The sequence below is a fragment of the Acomys russatus genome, chromosome 10 (genome assembly GCF_903995435.1).
Source record: "Acomys russatus chromosome 10, mAcoRus1.1, whole genome shotgun sequence".
NCBI lineage: Eukaryota > Metazoa > Chordata > Mammalia > Rodentia > Muridae > Acomys > Acomys russatus.
Window position 1 is genome coordinate 65,247,863 of NC_067146.1, and position 13,733 is coordinate 65,261,595.

General features: G+C 35.1%; 2 protein-coding genes across 2 annotated transcripts; both read right to left on the minus strand.

The window, feature by feature from the left end:
- Positions 1–2,212: 2,212 nt before the first annotated feature.
- On the minus strand, positions 2,213–2,857 carry LOC127194716 (vomeronasal type-1 receptor 90-like). Its single transcript, XM_051152280.1, has one exon. The coding sequence runs from the start codon at positions 2,855–2,857 to the stop codon at positions 2,213–2,215; it is 645 nt and encodes a 214-aa protein (XP_051008237.1).
- Positions 2,858–11,633: 8,776 nt separating this feature from the next.
- LOC127194710 (vomeronasal type-1 receptor 100-like) lies at positions 11,634–12,563 on the minus strand. The gene is given in 1 exon segment (XM_051152273.1): positions 11,634–12,563. A coding segment is annotated over 1 exon segment (930 nt).
- Between the last annotated feature and the right edge of the window lie 1,170 nt (positions 12,564–13,733).

Here is a 13,733-nt window from a genome sequence, read left to right on the forward strand (position 1 = left end):
TTCACCCAATGATGCTTCCAATACTAGGAAATCTACTACATCTGATTGAGTTATTGACTAAAGAGACTCCATGGAAACCTCCAAACAACAAAAGGTATTGTTTGCTCTCCATAAACTGATGGTAAGGTTCTATTCCTGAAGAAAACATTTAGAATACTCACTGAACATAGCGATTAGAAGCAGGTGACTACTGGAAAGTACCCTGTACACTATCTAAGAAAAAAGGTAAACACGAACCCAGCTAAAACCCCATTGGCTTATAATGCTAACTTGCCTACAAAATGTGTTGGTGCAATATTGGCACAAAGTGTGCAAAATTAACCAACCAACATTTGGTTTAATTTAAAACACCCATTCTATGAAATGGAAGCCATACCTAACACTTCTCGGGTGTTATATCTTAAGTATAGGTCCTATATCCTGCAAAAGAGACCCCAAAAATGGAAATTAATGCAATATGTTCTTTGAATATATATTGACTTCTGATTTTGCATTTGTATGAGATACCTGTGTTGAACTTATATGTTTCTACATCTGTGTGTTTAAAGTGCTTTTTCTCTGATTTTTCTTCTGCTTTGTTCTATTTTGATTTGTTTATTTTGTCTTATCTTATTGTTGTTTATTATATTATTGCCTAGAGGCCTATTTGTTTCCTATATGGAGACAGAAAGGGTGTGGATCTGGATGAGACAGAAGATGATGATGAGTTGGGTGGACCAGATGAAAGAGAAATCTTAATCAAAATATATTGTATGAAAAATATTTTCTTGCTGGGTTGTGAGGGTGCATGCTTTTAATCCCAGCACTTGGAAAACAGAAGCAGTTGGATCTCTGTGAGTTCAAGGCCAGCCTGGTCTACAAAACGAGTCCAGGACAGTCAAGGCTACACAGAGAAACCCTGTCTCGAAAAACAAAAACAAAAATTAAAAAAAAAAAAAAAAAAAAAAAAAAAAAAGAAAAATATTTTCTCAATAAAAGAAAAAACAACTTTAAATGGTGGGGTGAGGTGGCAAACACTGTAATGCCAGAGCTCAAGAGACATAGATAGGAGAATCTCTGGGGCGAATGTCTTGGCCTGCTTGTCAAGGCCCAGGTACAATGAGAGACATGCTGTCAAAGCACGAGGTGAATGGTTTCTGCAGAACAACAGCCAAGGTTGCCTTCTGGTCTCACTTGTCCGTGAACACACATGCTTCATGTGTGCACATACATATATGTAAACACACATTCACACAAAACACATTGTACAATATGTATGTATATACAAATAATTTTTATTCACCAATAATTTTTAATAAATATAGATGGAATGAAGTAAAAATAAACAGGTGTATGAAATTTTTATGTAATGCTCATTGAGTAATTGTGGTAAAAATGGAAAATTTAAATACACATTATTTTTATGATCTAGAGAAGTTTAAATTAGTAAACTAATTAAAGCAACTATTTTTTCCATTGAGCGATTTTTATTTACTGATTCATTTTCATTAATTTATTCAGATTACAACTCAATTGTTGTCCTATCACTTGTATCCTCCGATTCCATTGTCATTGTCCCTCCTGCTTTCACCCTATAAAGCAACTATTTAAACTATGATGACTGAGATTAGATTAAAATGTTTTCAAAAGAAAGGCTGACAAAGCCAGTGAGGACCTTTTTTGAGTAACCGCAGCTTCAATTAAACTTTCATGCTATAAAGTAAAAGTGGGGAAAGAGAACTCATGTGGAAACATCAGCTTGTGATGTACAATGGGTTTAATAAATTTATAGTACTTGGCAGCAGAAATGTCAAAAGAATGTATATATGTAATAACACATTTAAAAGAATCTTTCTTTGCTACTTGAACAATTGAAGTTTAGGAAGAAAGTGTAATTTGGAAAAACGAACACAGAAATGATTACTGGAGGTATAGCAGCATGGTACCTACACCCACCAGAAACTGCAGTTCCAGGGGATGTCATGACTTTTTCAGACTTCCGTGATCACGAGGAATGCACATATGTATACATCCTGGCACAACATTTGTACAGGTAAAAATAAATGAATCATTAGAAAAAAAAATCTTTCAAAACAATCTATTCACGCTCTGACTACAAGATTTTCAGCACATTGATTAGTCTCTTATCAGAACTTATTTGTACAAAAGGAGCAATTGTGGGATAAATATTCCTTACAAACTTCTGAATAGTCAGGTTGACTGGGTCATACATCTATAATAAGAATGAGGTCGTTGAAATGATGAAGTCCACCCAGTACAGGAACACAAAGAAAACCACCAGCAGCAAGATGGTCTGGGTGGCCTTTTTCTCAGGGGATGTTCTCAGGTGACTGATGCAATGCAGATGCTTGCATTGCCTGTGATATCTGAACAAGACAATCACCATGTATGTGCTTGTGGTCAGCATGACTCCTACAAGGAACACATCTCTGGAGGTTGCCACTGTTAAACTCAATCCCCTTATGATGGAGTTCATGGGGAAGACTGAGCAGAATTTAGTGACCTCCATCTGGCTGGTCTCACTCATGTTGATATAAGCACCAACATAGAAGATCAGGCTACTACTGAAGGACAAATTGAAAGACCAAATAAAGAAGGAAGCTTTGATTATGTATTTTTTTAGTTTCTGTTTAAATTTTGCCAACAAGGAGGTGCTAGGACAGATAGTGACAGTCTGGGACACACTCAGGAGGCAGGTGAAGCAGATGGAGAGGCCTCTCATCACCCTTTGTATGGAGAAAGTTGCTTTACATTTGAAGTCATTCTTAATGTTCAGTGACTCAAATATGTCTGTAAGCCAAATGTCCCCTCCAGTGAGGACCATCATTATGTGAATGAAAGTCAGTTGACAAGACATCAGGTCTATAGGCTTAAGTCTGTGATCTAGAATTATGAAAGTATAGAAAAAAAAAGAGAAACATATTGGCTAGGACTCCAATCCCAGCTTGGAAATAAATGACATTCCTGAATGTCAAGTATATTCATCTTAAGAGCATGGTTGAAGACTATTTCTTCTATCTGAAAAAATAGAATATACATCAAACTAGTAATTCACTACACAGCATGTCTATATCGCTATTTTATTTTTCCAACTAAATTTTGATTCATCTGTCTCTTTACCTTTTGATATTCTGGACTGGGCATCACAGCTTACATTTCTATATACACTCCACGTAACTCCTGTATATATAATATTTTGTAGATAATACATAAATTCACAGCCATATCTCTATACAATGCACACTTTGTGTGCCTGTATTGCACCTGTCTTCTGTCTTAGCGTTCCAGTTTCCAATGATTTAAGTTGCCTCATTCTATAGCTAACACCTATGATATTAGAGATGAGCCCAGAATATTAATCACATTTGTACAACTGAACAAAACTACATCAGTATGGGGAGAAATCACTAAGGGAATCCAAAAAAATGAGGTGAGTCAGTCTAATGTTCTATAATTTACTATGTTCTATTTTGCAATTATCTATGTTTTGACTCATAATTCTAATGGTACCACAGTGATAATTCATGATAACCTCCTTATTTCAATCAGCAAAGTGTCTTAATTTCAGGTCATCTTTTATGTTTCTTTTTCTAGGAAATCTCACATGCTCAGAATTAAAGACATAGGAACAGTTGGAGACCATTAAAATACATTCCAAACCTATTAATTGTATATTCATTAATTATGGTTAAAATAGGACCTAGATGGTTTCCAGTTCAGTTCCTATCCTCTTAAAACTCTTTGTGAACTCCATGTAAGAAATAACGAACTAGGTCCTAGTTATAAAGGCAAACACTATTTTTCTTTAGTCTTTTTTGAGAATAATGATGGAAAATAAATCATTAACAATATGATTCCTTATTTATTTTTCAGCCATCCATATGTTATCTGTATTTATCTCTTGCAATATTACCTAAGAACTCACCCATTTTCCATATCTGATCAATTGTATCCTGCTACTCACTATGGCTACATAATTATATCTGAAGATGTGGAGCTATAAGCCTCCAACAATGCAGAACATGTGACATTAAGACATGTACTATTTTCCAAACATCACGACAAACAAACTTGCTGAAGACGACCACATAGTGTTGCTGTTTGCAAATTGCTGTTTAAAAGAGATTCTGTCCCATGCAGTGGAGAACAAAGTTTCCAATATTATCATACCTCACCGTCACCCAGATATTGACAGAGTTTCACTCAACCTTTTGTGCTTGTGTACATTATTTGGCCCAGTTACCAGGATCAATTTATTATTGAGTTAACTTAACTTGGTACCCTAAAGTCAGTTTGTGATAAAAAATAAAAATGACTATACTGAGTCAGAATCTTGTGAGAAAAGAGTGCCCAATTAAAATATCAAATTCACATGTATATTCCACATATATAGAAGCACACATGAATGTGTGCATAGAAATAATGTAGAAATTAGTGGAAGAGACCATCCTATAACATTACTATGAATATGGCATGATAAGTTACACATATTATGCTTATATGATTTGTGCTCCTAAAAATATTAGTTAGTGAAATACTGGATCTACCCCAATCGCCAGAGACAAACATCTGGTTCTTACACCAAAAATATTTACATAGCTTCACAGTGATGCTCTATCTTTTTAAAACCTCCAATATATGGTCTGGAGAGATGGATCGGTTTCTTTCCCTATCTAGATTCATCTGCCCCAAAAGAGAACACTTTTAAATCTTGCAAAAGACCAGGGTTAAATTCCTACCAACAATATGGTGGCTCCTAACCATCTGTAAGCCTAATTCTGGAGGATCTATCACTCTTTCTGACATGGTGCACTAGTGAAACAGATGTACATGCAAACAAAACACTCAAATATGTAAAATAAAATAAATAAGCCTTAAATAAATAAGTAAAATCTCTGTAATAATAGTCAATTCAAGTCTTAGTCTCCAAACTGAAAGAATAGTGACCTTAGTCTATTTTTAAAATTGAAAATGTACAAACTATATGTTTATAGTTATTTTTTATGAATTGTACATCTACAACTTATTAATATGGCACATGAAATGTTATTAATGCAAAGATAGGACAACATAAGGTAAAAGTACTCTAAAATGTTTTTTTCTCTTCCCAAAAGTATATCCTTTATTTTCATTACTCCATATCTGTTGCTTCACAAATGTTTGCCACATATAGAAAATCACACATCTTCTAATTAGTCAAATGGCATCTCTCTCTGGTGTTCACTGAAGAGAGACTAGACCAGAAAAGACCATAGCAACAAAGTTGTTAACATATGCATTCACTGAGAATAGCTATTTATTTTATTTAGAAAACTAAGTGCTGGAGGGTTCCACATTAATTAAAAGTGTAATATTAATTGTAATTATTAAAACCCAAAGTGCAGCCATTAACTTCATAATAGTGGAGAGGTCATCACTATTAATTTGACCCAGAACAAAGACCAAGCAGAGTGCAGGCAGCTGTCTGAAGAGACCTGCAACACAAAAGACCAAGAGATGCTTTGTGCATAACTCATACATTCTTCCAAGAAAAATCACTTTACTCCTTCATTATAACTGTATTTGATTTTAAAACAGTCTTTTTTTTTAATGTTATTCTTTGCCTTCTGTAATCTAAGGAGTATACAATCATACTAGATGAAAAGTGTCATTTTCATTTTCAGATTACCCATAATAAGTGAGAGTGAGTGATGACCTAAAAGTAGTGTGACTGCTCAGAGAGATCATAAAGTGAGTATGTGACTTTCAGGTGACAAGACACATGGTGTTGCCTGATGTGCTGTCCACTGTCGGCAACATTAATAAGTCTTCAAGAATCTCCAGAGATGAATACATTAACCACTCCAGACAGATCCATGACACCTTTATGAAATACATAATGACAACAGGCCTAAATACTGATCACTATTAATAAGGTACTAATTCATAGCTATTACCTGATACTCTTAAATAACTTAAATGTATGAATTGTTCTTTGGTTTAGCTCAGGTGTAACTGGAAGCACACAGATGCTGACTAGACTATCCCAATCTTACACTTAGGAGCCAGTTCCCCTGAGACGAAGCAGCAGCAGCAGGAAGGTCACTGTGAAATTATGTGGAAGTGACCATATCCAGAGTTTGTCACAGGTTGCTTGGTGTGAATTTTCAGGAGATATGAAAATGTTCCCTGAAAAACTAGTGTGTGTGTGTGTGTGTGTGTGTGTGTGTGTGTGTGTGTTGTGACATTATTGGACTACTAAGACTAAGAATAGAGCATTAGCATAGTGTGACAGGGCTATTAATATTAATGCTTTTACATCATTTGAGTTAACAACTACGAGTTATATAAAATGATATTATTTACCATTGAGATGTAACAAGAATAAATTAATAATAAAAATTTTGTTTAAAGTTTAAAAAAAGAATTACAGGAAAATATACCCAAAAAAAGATAAAGGAGTTGAATAAAACCTATAAAGAACTACAGGAAAATACATCAAAACTGATGAAGGAATTGAATAAATCCTATAAAGAATTACAGGAAATTTCAATCAAACAGAAGGAAGAAATGAATGAGACTATTCAAGACCTAAAGAGGGAATTAGAAGCAGAAAAGAATATACAATCTGAGGTAATCTTAGAGTTGGAAAATATAGGGAAGAGAAGAGAAATAACAGATACAAGCGATGACAACCACATATAAGAGATGGAAGAGAGAATCTCAAGTGTGGAAGATACAGTCATAGTTATTGATATATCAATCAAAGAAAATGTTAAAATGAAAAAGTCCTGACACAAAACACCCAAGAAATCTGGGACACTATAAAAAAGACCCAATCTAAGAATAATGGGAATAGAAGAAGGAGAAGATTCCAAACTCCAAGGCACAGAAAATATTTTCAACAAATTCATAGAAGAAAACGTCCACAAACCTGAAGAAAGAAATTCTCATAAACATACAAGAGGCCTACGGAATTCCAAATGAAGTGGTCCTGAAAAGAAAATATTCCTGCAACATAACAATCAAAACATTAAATGTACAGAACAAAGAATATTAAAAGTTGCAAGAGAAAAAGGCAAGTCACATATGAATGCAAAACCATCAGAATTACACCTGACTCCTCAACAGAGACTATGAAAGGTAGAAGGGCCTGGACAGCAGTCATGCAAACTTTAAGAGATGACAGATACCAGCCCAGACTACTGTAAATGGAGAAAACAAGATATTATATTAAAAAAACAAGTTTAATCAGTACCTACTCACAAACTCAGCCCTACAGAAGGTACTAGAAGGAAAATTCCAACCCAAGGAGGCTACCTACAGAAAGAAAGACACAGGAAATAAATATCCACACATCCACAAATCCAAAAGAAAGGAAACATACACATACACACTCTACCACCAAAACCATCAAAATAAAAGGAACTAAAAAACCTTGCCATTAATAGCTCTCAACATCAACGGCCCCAACTCCCTAGTAAATAGACACAGGCTAACAGAATGGATGCAAAAACTGGACACATCATTCTGCTGCATACAAAAATCACTGCAGCAAAAAGATAGACATTATCTCAGAGTAAAAGGGCTGGAAACCTGTATTCCAAGCACGCAGATCCAAGATGCAAGCTGGAGTAGCCATTCCAGTCTCTAAAAAATAGACTTTTAACCAAAATTAATCAAAAGAGATGGAAAAGAACACTTCATACTCATCAAAGGAAAAATACAACAAGATGGTGTCTCAATTGTGAACATCTATGCTCCAAATGCAGCAATACCCACATTCTTAAAGGAAACATTACTAAAGCTTAAATCACACATCGAACTCTACACATTAGTAGTAGGAAACTTCAACACCCCTCCATCCCCAATAGACAGGTCATCAAGACAGAAACTAAATGGAGAAACAATGAAACTAGTAGACTTCATGAAGCAAATGCTCCTAACTGATGTTTACAGAACACGTTACCCAAACACAAAAGAATATACCTTTTTCTCTGCATCTCAAGGAACTTTATCCAAAATTGATCATATAGTTATTCACAAAACAAACTTCACCAAATATAAGAAAACTGAAATAATTCCTTGCATCTTAACAGAGCCCTATGAGTTAAAGCTGGAACTCAACAACAACAGAAACAACAGAAAGCCTACAAACTCATGGAAACTGAATATCTCCCTAATCAATGACCTCTGGGTAAGGGAAGAAATTAAAAATAGACATTAAAAACTTCCTAGAATTCAAGGAAACTGAAAGCACAACATACTCAAACTTATGGGACACAATTAAAGTAGTGCTAAGAGGAAAGTTGATACCGCTAAGTGCCTTTATAAAGAAACTGGAAAGATCCTATAGTAACAACTTAACAGCACACCTGGAAGCTCTAAAACAAAAAGAATTAGACACACCCTTAATTAAACTAACTAAAAAGCAGAGGGAAAGTAATCGGCTCAACAAAATCAGAAATGAATAGGGAGACATAACAACAGACACTGAGGAAATCCAAAGAATCATCAGGTCTTACTTCTAAATTCTATATACCACAAAATTTGAAAACTGAAATGAAGTGGAAATTTTTCCTGATATCTACCAACTACCAAAATTAAACCAAGATCAGGTGAACAAATTGAATGGTCCTCAAACACCTAATAGAAGCAGTCATCAAAAGTCTCCCAACAAAGGATGAGGATCAGATGGATTCCGTGCAGAATTCTAACAGACCTTCAGAGAAGAGCTAATACCAATTCTCTTCAAACTATTCCATAAAATTGAAATAGAAGGAAATTTACCAAACTCATTCTATGAGGCCATAGTCACCTTGATACCTAAACCACAGAAAGACTCAACAAAGAAAGATAATTCAGACCAATTTCTCTTATGAACTTTGATGGGAAAATACTCAATAAAATATTTGCAAACTGATTTCAAGAACACATCAAAGCTATCATTTACAATGACCAAGTAGGCTTCATCTCCAGCATGCAGGGGTAGACAACATACAGAAATCCATCAATGTAATTCATCATGTACACAAACTGAAAGAAAAAAACCGCATGATTATTTCCTTAATGCCAAAAGTCATTTGACAAAATCCAACACCTATTCATTCATGTTAAACATCCTGGAGAAAATAGGATACAAGTCACATACCTAAAAATAATAAAGGCAATATACAGCAAGCCTGTAGCCAACATCAAACCAAATGGTGAGAGACTTAAATTAAGCCCACTGAAAGCAGGGACAAGACAAGGTTGTCCACTTTGTATCTCTTCAATACTGTACTTGAAGTCCTAGCTAGAGGAATAAGATAACTAAAGGAGATCAAGGAAATACATAGTGGAAAGGAAGAAGTAAAAGTATCACTATTTTCAGATTATTTGAAAGTATTCATAGGTGACCCCAAAAATTCTATTAACAACCTTTTATAGCTGCTAAACAACTTCAGTGAAGTTGTTGGGTACAATTCCCATCTAAATACCCACACAAACTTTACCGACCTTGAAAAGTCAATTCTCAACTTTATATGGAAAAACAAAGAACCCAGAATAGCTTTCTAGTACAATAAAACGTCCTCTGGAGGAATCTCCATGCCTTTTCTCAAGAAATTGGAAATAATTCTACCTCAAGAACCATCCATACCACTCCTGGGAATATACCTCAAAGATGCTCCACCACACAACAGAGATATTTGCTCAACTATGTTCATAGTAGCTTTGTTTGTAATGGCCAGAGTCTGGAAACAACCTAAATGTCCCTCAACCAGAAAATGGATAAGGAAACTGTGGTACAATTACACAATGGCATACTTCTCAGCTATTAAAAACAAGGAAATCTTGAAGCTTGCAAGCAAATGGTTGGAGCTAGAAATGATCATCCTGAGTGAGGTAACCCAGACCCAGAAAGACACGCATGGTATATACTCACTCATATGCAGATATTAGGCACATAATACAGGATAACTACACTACAATACAGAGACTGAAACATCAACCAAGAACCATATGTGATGTGGACCTAGACCCTCTGCTCAGATGTAGTAGCACAGTCTACTTGTGGGTCCAAAAATGTGGAGAGTAGGGACTACTTTGGACATGCACTCTGGCCACCAAACTTTGATCACTTACCCCTGGCATGGCAGCCTTGCCAGTCTACAGAGGAAGAAGTTATAGGCAGTACAGATGAGACTTAATAGTTAGAGGTCAGATATTATGAAAGGAGCAAGTTAATTGTTAGTGGATCAAATCGTGTTCATATCAATTACTAGTGTATTTTTATCACAATAATATACATCTTACATGCAACAAATAGGTATGATTTATAGAGAGATAGGGTAAATAGTTAGATAAGGTCTTCAAAAACCATAGAGACATACAGAATATGGCATTTAAAAATGTTTTTATTATTTTAAAGATTCACTGACAATGAGACATGTTAACTCCTGGCAACATCCACCCTACCTCAAAGAGGATGATGAACATCATATAACCTCCTTATGGACATAGCCTCAAATGTGGTAATCAAGGCTCTGGGCAAAATGAATTCTGCCTAAAAAGGGCCAAGCTTGGATGCAGGCAGCGTTGAAAACCCAACTTTACTAACACAGGGTAAGCAAGTCCTCCATAGTTCTGCCCACAAATATGTCAGATATATTGGACCTGATGGATGAAGATAATGCTCCAACATTATAAAGAGTTTTGGGTGACTATTCAGGTGGCAAACTGTCTCTGTCTCTTTTAACTTCTCATTTGGAAAGCTACTAACTTGTACTCCTGTATACTCAAGTAATCAATTTTGTTCCTTCTCAAGTCACTGATGGGGTTGAAGACAAGATAGTTTAGTTTTACAACTAAGCTTAGTTGCTTAGTGATTAAGATGTTTTTAGGTCTAGAAAGATGTTTTAAATTTATAATGATGAGATAAGATAGATATTGACTTACATTCAGAATTTTAGACACACCGAGATAGGAAAGATGTTTTCTTCAAGGCTGCCAAATAAAAATAGCCAAAACACCAAGAATGTAACATTTATATAAGAAGAACCTGACTATGTCATGGTTCTTCTTGTTGTAGGTAGTTTATTGTATATGTGTGTAATATAAATGTATATGTAAAAAATGAAAAATATTTAATAAAAATAAAATAAATTCATAAAATTTTTAAGATCTAGACAAATTTTAATACTAAGCAGAAATAAAACTATAATTGAAACTACTTCTGATGACTAAGAGTAGACTAAATTGTTTTTGATAGAAAGACTTAAAAAGTGATTATTATCAAGGAGCTTCTTTTGAGTAACCTCAGCATCAAGGATACATTTATGATATAAAGTAAAAAGGAGAAACAGAACTCATGTGGAAATAGCAACTTATGATTTATAATGGATTTAAGAATTGTATGGTACTTGGTTGCAGAAATGCCAAAAGTATGTATATATGTAATACCACATTTGAAAAATAATATAAAGAAACTCACTTTCCTATTTGAAAAATTGAAATTTAAGAAGAATCTGTAATTTAGAAAAACAAATGAACAAACAATTAGTAGGGCTACCCCAACATATCATATACACCCATGGATTCATGGTGGCACAACTCTTGTACACATAAAAATAAATGAATCATTTTTTAAAGAGAAAAACATCATTTAAAACAATCTAGTGCCACTTTGAATGCAAGATTTTCAGCACATTGATTATCCTCTTATCAGAACTGATTTGTAGCAAAGGAGTAATTGTAGGATAAACATTCATCACAAATTTCTGAACAGTCAGGAGGACTGGGTCGTACATCCATAGCAGGAATGAGGTGGATGAGATGGTGAAGTCCACCCAGTACATGACCACAAAGAAAACCACCAGCAGCAAGATGGTCTGGGTGGCCCGTTTCTCGGGGGATGCTCTAAGGTGGCTGATGCTGTGAAGATGCTTGTATTGCCTGTGATGCCTGAACAAGACAATCACCATGTATGTGCTTGTGGTCACCATGACTCCTACAAGGAACACATCTCTGGAGGTTGCCACTGTTAAAATCAGTCCCCTGATGATGTAGTTCATGGGGAAGTATGCACAGGATTTAGTGATCTTCATCTGGTTGGTAGCATTCATGTTGTTATATCCACCAACATAGACGATGAGGCTACTACTGAAAGACAAGTTGAAAAGCCAAATATAGAAGAAAGCATTGATCATGTATTTTTTTAGTTTCTGTTTAAATTTTGCCAACAAGGAGGTGCTAGGGCTGATAGTGACAGCCTGGGACACACTCAGGAGGCAGGTGAAGCAGATGGAGAGGCCTCTCATCACCCTGTGTATGTAGAAAGTTACTTTACATTTGAAATCATTCTCCATGTTCAGTGACTCAAATATGTCTCTAAGCCAAATGTCCCCTCCAGTGAGGACCATCATTATGTGAATGAAAGTCAGTTGACAAGAGATCAATTCTGTAGGTTTAGGTCTCTGACCTAGAGTTATGAAAGTATAGAATAAAAATAGAAACATATTGGCTATGACTCCAAGTCCAGCTTGGAAATAAAAGACATTCCTGAATGAAGTCATAGGTGAAAAATTTATTCATATTAAGGGCATAGTGGAAGAATATTTTTTATATCTGAAAAATAGAGTATACATGAAAGTTGTAATTCAATAGACAGTATATCTAAATCATTTTTATTTTTCCAACTAATTTTTGATTAATCTGTCTCTTTAACCCATAGTGTTCCAGACTGGACATCACACCCTACACACACACACACACACAGAGTCATATCTATACACAATGTACAATTTGTGTGCCTGTATTGAACCTGAGTCTCCTGCCTATTTATTTAAGTTGCTTCATTTTATCGCTAACACCTAGAGTTTAGAGGTGAGCCCAGAATACCAATCACATTTGCACAGCTGAAGAGAACTACTTCAGTCTGGTGAGAAATCACTAAAGGAATCAAAAATATGAGGTGAGTCAGTCTAAAATTCTGTAATTTGCTGTGCTCTGTTTCGCAATTATTCAAGTATCGACTCATATTTCTAATGGAATCACAGTTATTACTCATTATAATCTCCTTATTTTAATCAGAAAATGTCTCTCAGTTCATATTTGTCATTTCTTTTTCTTCAAAATCTTACATGCCCAGAATCTAGAATTATAGACATAGATACAGTTGCAGACCATTAGTGTGCTTTCCAAAACTATTAATTGTATGTACATTAATTATGGTTATAAATGGACCTAGACTGTTTCTAGTCTGTTCCTATAATATTTAAACTCTTTGTGAACCCTAACTCAAGATTAAGGAACTAACTCCTAGTTATAAAGACGAACTCTATTTTTTTTTTTTTTTTTTTTTTACTTTTTGGGGATATAGAATGGAGTGTAAACCATTAACAGCATGATTCCTTATGGCTGTTTCTGCCATCCATGTTTTAATTTTACTTACCTACGTCCTTCCTCTGTATTTATTCCCCGCCCCCACCTTACCTAAGAACCTACTCATTTTCCCTATCTGTTGCATTGTATCCTGCTACTCACCTTGACCATCCTTTCAAATCCTGTATTTCCGCCCCCCCTCTCCCTGCCTGAGGAGTTCTGTCATTTCCAATTCCCTGATCAGATACTTGTGCCCTGGTACTCTGCTCCTTACACTTACATCTTTACAGCATTGGGTGAAAAACTAAGAGTTATATAAAATGTTATTATTTAATAAAATGAACTTTAAGGAAAATCCAGAAGTGACTTCTGTCATCCAGTTGACATGATTA